The following is a 6,965-nucleotide window of genomic DNA, read 5'->3' on the forward strand; positions in this document are numbered from 1 at the left end:
GGTGGGAGGTGAGGCTGGTCTGGGGGGGATTGTTGACAGCAGGTGGGTTTTCTCAGGTCTGAATGCCTTCCTCTCCCTCTGGGCCCTTTATATATCCTGGCCAGGTGCTGAGCATGACTAGGATTTCAAGGTCATTTCCTTGTTTTTGTTTATTTGTTCTGAAATTCCATGGTCAGGTTAGTAATTTCTCTCGGCGTGTTTTTAGTTGCACAGCTATTCATGAAAACCACGTGTTTTCCTTATTTAATGGGGACTCATTATGTTCTACTATTTATGGTTCAAATATGAACTTAATGGCTCTCACTTCAAAGTCTTCAATTATCTTTATAATTCAGAGAGGCTTGCGCCAGTTGATGTCGTGATAGCACAAAGTAGCTGTCCTGGAGTTAGAATTCCTAAGGAATCCAAATGAACCCCATTGTCATAGAGTAGAGTCTGACTCATAGTGACCTTACAGGGCAGAACAGGACTGCCCCATTGGGTTTCCAAGGCTGTCAGTCTTGACAGAAGCAGACTGCCTCATCTTTCTCCCTTGGTGTTGCTGGTGGCTTTGAGCAAACAGATGTGTCTTGGAAGAAATACAACCAGAATGTTCCTTAGAAGGGATGATGGGTAGACTTCATCCCACATCATTTGACAGGTTATGAGAACGACTCCCCGGAAAAGGACATCATGCCATGAACGGCCAGTGGCCGCAGCAATGGGACCCGGCAGTGTCTGGTTCTGTTGGTCACTGGGTCTACGGGTGAAACGGACTCAACAACACCCAACACAACAACCACAAGCTTCCTGAGCAAAACAAGCTGAAAACGAATCTACAGAAGTTCAAAAGGCATGAGTTGTCAATAACCAAGCGTATTCCACCCCAGTGTTGGGGGTTAGCAGTTCTCCATCAAGCAGCCTTGGGGGTGCTGTGCATCGAGGTGTTGATTGGATTAGGTCTTGATTCAGACCCACCCGTCTATCAGAGAAACAGGCGGCTGTATGCTCCTGTAAAGATTGGCATTCTTGCTACGAGTCACAATGCACTTGCTGGCAGTGGAGTGGGAGGCCTCTACCCACAGTGGCATTTATTCAACCAAGGTGCAGTATAGCACCGATGAAACACACATCATTCCTCTAGTTCCTGAATGCTTCCCACCCCACCCCCACGCCCCCCCACTGCCATGACCCAGTTCTAACTTGGCTAGACTGAAGAACAACACTGGTACAGATAACAGCTTTCCACACGTGGAATTCAGGACAGACAGAGCCCTCAGGAAGAGTAGGGGGAGTAGTGACATCATGAGGGGAGGGGGATGGTTGGGGGGGGGAGGGGAGAAAGGGGGAAGCCATCACAGGGTTGAATATATAACCGTCACCCCTCCACCCCCGAAGGGGATGAATAACAGAAATGTGCATGAAGGGAGACAATGGACAATGTAAGATATGAAAGGATAATAATATAAAATAATAATAATAAAAGGATGGGAGGGTAGGAGAGGGAGGGGGAAAAGAGGAGTTGATACCAAGGGTTCAAGTAGAAAATGTTTTGGAATTGATGATGGCAACATATGTACCAATATGCTTGATACAATCGATGTGTAGAATGTTATAAGAGCTGTAAAAGATCCCAATAAAATGATTAAAAGCAAAACAACCAGTGGCATTTGTCTTAGATATATACTCATTGATTTCCACTGTAGTTTTCTAAACCATGATAAGTTTCATTATGTATAAGTTTCATAACGGCTAATATTGAGCTCTGTGTTCTAAGCATTGTGAAAAAAATGAAATAGGTGCATTCATTTACACTAGTGAGTGTTGGAGCTAATACTCATTCTAAAAACAGCTGTCAAAGTACCATGTGCTTGAATGCCCCTGAGCTGAGGAATAGGGTTGCATCATATTCCCGATCCTCAAAACGTGTCTGTTTCATTTAGAAATTTTATCAGCTAACTTATTTCTTGAAATCATTGTGATTTATGAAAAGCTAACTTTTAGAGTCATTTGAAATAATTGTGTCCCATTAATGTCCTCAGGAATTGGAAGAATTACTTCTCACAAGGTCTTCCGGAAATAGCAAAAGACACCCCAAGGAGCGAGACTCACAACATCAAACCAGCTGCTGCTAAGTCCTAGAGAACACATTTTCCATTGCTTCATACACATGTGAAAGTTAGGCATTGAATAAGGGTGACCGAAGAAGAATCCATGTATTTGGAGTGTGGTGCCGGTGAAGAATGTTGAAAGTACCACCGACTGCCAAAAGAACGCAAACGTCTGTCTTGGGAGGAGGCTCGAGCTTAAATCTTTTTATTGATCGTGTCTTTGGCTCAGTCTCTTGCCTCCCACCCCAGAACTGCTCCAGCCAAGGTGACGACCAGGACACGGAGTCCCTCGGGACGCAAGCAGAACCCACACAGCAATGACCTTGAGGGAAAGCAAAACATCCCCTAATTGAGATAATGCCATTGGACGAGGATATCTCTAGAAGTCTCACAAGGGTCCTTCTGAGAGGAAGCCATAGATTAGTTGGAGAGTTTTAAAAAGTGGCGACCAAGAACATGTGAAAAGGGACTTCTGCTCCCCTGAGACCAGAAGAACTAGATGGTGCCCGGTTACCCTCGTTGCCCAGTCCGACTAGGTGCACAGTTAGAATGGGAGAAAACGCAGCACAAAGCTCCAATGCCTAAACCAGGCCTGACTAGCTGGACCACCAGAGACCAGAGGACTCCCTGAGACTATGATTGCCTCTTTAAACTTTGAATCAAATCAAAATTATTCTGAGATCACCCGTTAGCAGAAAAGCAGGGTGACATACAAAATCGTGGGTGCTGCAATGCCATTGTCTTTACACCCAGCGCTTTACTGAGAGACCAACTGTGTGAGTCCAGAAGGTCCACACTGAGCCCAAAGCAAAGATGAGAAGATGCCATGGGGACAGGGAAACGAGAGTACTGGAAATGAAACAACCCGAATACAATTCAAGAGATCGTTGACACAAGGTAAAACGTGTCAATGATGGTTATCAATGAACTGGTGTGAGCAGAACCTGGTTTGCTGTGTTTACTTTCACCAAAAACACAATAAAAATACTATTTATGTTACCCCAAAAAACGTGGAAAGAAATTGGACTTGTGAACCTATTGGCAACCCCCAGTCAAGCGAACACTCCTTGTGCACATACTGAAAACGTACAAAGTTCTGAATTTAATGGACTTCTTGTTTGGAAATCTTTAACTGAAGAAAAGGATTTCTCATGTTTTTTGTTGCTTTGTTGTAAGAATGCACATATCCAGAGTGAGGAGAGATTGGGGGATGATGTAGCTCTCTAGAGAATACATGCGCTTGGTTATTAAAAAAGTGGTTACCAAATTATTTACTATGTGCTCAATCAGTGCCAGATCCGCAGGAATTCCAGTAGGGAACAAAATCATCCAGGACCCCTGCCCTCAGAAAGCTTGCTTTGCTCGAGAAATTTCCAGGGCTCGGTCGATGTTCCCAAGCACACAGAGTGCACATTCAGAAAGGCTCCTCATAAGTCATACGTTTGGAACACAAAGCACATTTCTTCGGGCAGCAACAGCGGTTCGTTTCCTGGCCAGCCTAAAAGCGTGCCCTAGCAAGAACAAAAACATATCAATGTGGATGGCTGTTGGTGCCCTTGCCTCCACACTGGCATTGTCTCAATAGACACTGGGTTTGGAGTTCCAAAGGGTTCTAACCAGTTCTCGCTTTCTCCCTCTCATCTCACCAGCAGTGGCTCTACGACATTCACCGCTGGTCATGATGGTGCTGGGAGGAGCAGTGGAGAAGATCAAGAGTGGTTCATCCAGCCTTGGCTGCTCAGGGGTTAACTAAATACCAAACCCACTGCCATCAGTCAATTCCATCTGCTGGGGACCTGATACAGGGTTTCTGAGGCTGTAAATCTTAATGAAAGCAGACAGCCTCATCTTTCTCCTAAGGAGCAGCTGGTGGGTTTGAACTACCAACCTGGTAGTTAGTAGTCCAGTGCTCACCTGACCGTGTCAATAAGGTAGTAGTTAGAGAAACAAAGATACTAATTTGCCATCCATCACTTCACAGTTTTCTAGAATGGAGAGCCAATAAGCTCACTTGGGTTTCCTTCTGCTTATTAGCGAGTGAGTGTATGTGTTATTCATGAGCCAAGCTCCTACTGTACTGGAGCTCAAATGTTGAGCATGGAGTTTGCAGAAGGCTGAGGTTTACAGTGCAAGCCCTAAGGTCCTTTGCAAGGAACTCCACGTAGATGTTGCCTCCAGTGAACTCTGTCTCACCGTCAATCAGTGATATGAACAGCTTGGGCTTCAAACCCAAACCAGACCCACTGCCACAGATTCAATGCTGACTCACAGGCGGCCCCCCTGTGGGTTTCTTAGACTGTAACTGTTTAGGGAGTAGAAAGCCCAGTCTTTCTCCAGAAGGGCTGCTGGTGGTTTTGAACAGCCGACCATGCGGATCACAGCCCAACAGGTACCCACTCCGCCACCAGGGCTCCTCGCTAGACCCTCAGGTAGAGTGTATTTGGAAGTGGATTCCTACTGGTCCCTAAGCCAGCTCACAGAGGCACAGTCTCTCCCTTAAGGCCTTGCCCAGGTGTTTCCTTGATGAAAATTGGGGGATGAGGGTCTCACCTGGTTATGAGTCATCCCTGAATGCCTTGATTGGAGGTCCCTGAACCAATCTCGTGAGCCCTCTGTCGAGCACAATGCATGCTTTCCAATCAGGGTGTCACCCTCACATCTATAGTCCGCACTGTCTCTGTGAGGTGCTGCTCTGCCAGCAATCATACTTTGTGGGACTTTCTCTCCTAATCCATGGCCTGTTTAAGGGCCAACGTTTCTGTAAATCCTTGGACGCCATTATGACCTCGTGCAGATGGTCTTCCCCATCTGGATGAGCTGGTCTGGTCTTTGTCCCGCTTCAGACTCCTCACACGTGCCTGACTCAGCACGGACTCAATGGCCGGGAGGCTTTGTGTCATTTGAATGAAAGGATATTTAGATTGGGGGTCTCCTTTGTCCCCTTCAATAATATCAGAGACCTGCCTTAGTCCCCAGCTCCACAGCATCACCGCAGGGCTTAGACTTGAAATCTGAAGATCCGTCACACGAGATGTCCTGAATCCTGCAAAACAAAGCTTGCACCTCTTTCAAATTCGTTCCTCTTTCAGAATTGGAAGGATTTGGAAAATCCTGCTTTCTTAGACTCTTGGGCCTCTTTATACCATAATTTAATTTTGTTTAAAAGAGGGATTTTATTATTTTCCATTTTATTGGGGACTCTTACAACTCTTGTCACAACCCATTCATCGCTTGCAACAGGTGAATTTGTACATATACTGCCTTCATTCTTTTCTACACATTTACTTTCTATTGAGCCCTTGATATCAGCTCTTTTTTTTTGTCTACCCCCCTCATAACTCCTTGATAGGTTGTACATTGTTATTATTTTCATATCTCACACTGACCCCTGTCTCCTTTCCCCCATGTTTTCTGTTGTTCTTCCCCCGAGAGAGGGGTGTATAGTTATGTGTTGATCATTGTGATCGGTTCCCCCTTTCTCCCTTCCTCTCCCCCTCTTGCCCCTACCCTTCTGGTATCACTATTCCCACTCCTGTTCTTGGCGTCTGTGTGTCGTGAGCTCCCATCTCTTATCTGTAGCTGCGTGCATGCTCCGGTCTAGTCTGAATGGAGAAGCGGCACTGGGGTCATGGTAGTGGGGGGGAGGAAGAACCCCCAAGGAACCAGAGGAATAGAGTGTGTTTCACCGGTGCGTTACTGCAGCCTGGTGACTCCTCCCTTCCCTGTGGCCCCCAAAAGAGAGATTTTACAGAAGAGTAAGTAAGAACAAGGAATACAAGTTTATTTCTCATGATGCAAAGAAAAGCCTATAAAATATTCATGTCAGAAAACATTGTAGAAATAATTCAGCGTTAGTGTGATAGAGTGCCATTCAAGAGGAAGCTTGTGTACTCTTTTTTTAAAGGCAGGATTTGAAGGAGTGAAAGCAGAAATCTTCTCAAGATTGTCACATAGAGCCAGAGCTACCACGGAAGTGGACCGGCAGTCCACAGCTATGCTACTTGTGGAAGAACATGTAGGTTGCAAAGATGGTTACTCTCCTCTGATCCAACAGGAGAGACAAGAGTTTGTCCTTTCTGTTCACCCGGCACATTCAGTGTTGGGGTGCTCAGCAGCAGGAGGTGGTGCAGGTGGTGCGGCAGGGGGCAGGCCGGCAGCAGGGGGGCCTGCAGCAGGGGGCCTGCACAGAGATGGGCTGGCAGCAGGTGGTGGCCCAGCAGCAGGGCCTGCAGACCACCGCCGTGCAGAACGTGGGGCAGCAGGCAATGGGCCTGCAGCAGCCTTCCTGCAGGCCGCAGGGGTCACAGCAGATGGGCCTGCGGCAGGGCTCACAGATGGGGCGTGTGCAGTGAGGCACACAGGTGACAGGGCGGCACACGGTGGTCTGGCAGGACACTGGGCGGCAGCAGCAGGGGTCTCTGCAGCAGCAGGGCTGGCAACAGCCTCCCCCACAGCTCAGGGAGGAGAAGTTGGAGCCACAACAGGAGCCGGTCATGGTGGGAGGTGGGGCTGGTCTGGGGAGGATTGTTGACAGCAGGTGGGTTTTCTCAGGTCTGAATGCCTTCCTCTCCCTCTGGGCCCTTTATATACCCTGGCGAGGTGCTGCGCTCCCCACCACACAGGTCATTTCCCCAGGTTGAGCTGTCTGTTGAAAGGAGACTCAGGATTGGTGGATTCAATTGCTTGATGCAGCAGTTCCCACATGACTGAAGAATGCTTCCCTTCTTTCCTGTCTGTGGTTTATAATGAATGTTTGATGGTTTATAGCGTCAGAAAAATTACTCAGCCACCCCTGCCCTCCTCTGTCATGTGACAAGTGGAAAGGCTGTCACCACCCCAATTCCCTCTGCTCACCTTCCAAGAGTCAGAGTTAGG

The 6,965-nt window shown here is 47.4% G+C and overlaps 1 protein-coding gene across 1 annotated transcript; it reads right to left on the minus strand.

Annotated features, from left to right (window-relative positions):
- Nucleotides 1–6,198: 6,198 nt before the first annotated feature.
- Nucleotides 6,199–6,585, minus strand: LOC101648483 (keratin-associated protein 2-1). The gene has a single exon (XM_004707148.2). The coding sequence runs from the start codon at nucleotides 6,583–6,585 to the stop codon at nucleotides 6,199–6,201; it is 387 nt and encodes a 128-aa protein (XP_004707205.1).
- Nucleotides 6,586–6,965: the final 380 nt, after the last annotated feature.

The sequence above is a fragment of the Echinops telfairi genome, unplaced genomic scaffold (assembly GCF_000313985.2).
Source record: "Echinops telfairi isolate 266 unplaced genomic scaffold, ASM31398v2 ScPeMD7_7458;HRSCAF=8496, whole genome shotgun sequence".
In the NCBI taxonomy this organism is placed as follows: Eukaryota; Metazoa; Chordata; class Mammalia; order Afrosoricida; family Tenrecidae; genus Echinops; species Echinops telfairi.

Coding starts and splice junctions, on each gene's coding strand:
- LOC101648483 (XM_004707148.2), bottom strand. CDS start 6,585: ATGACCGGCTCCTGTTGTGGCTCCAACTTCTCCTCCCTGAGCTGTGGG.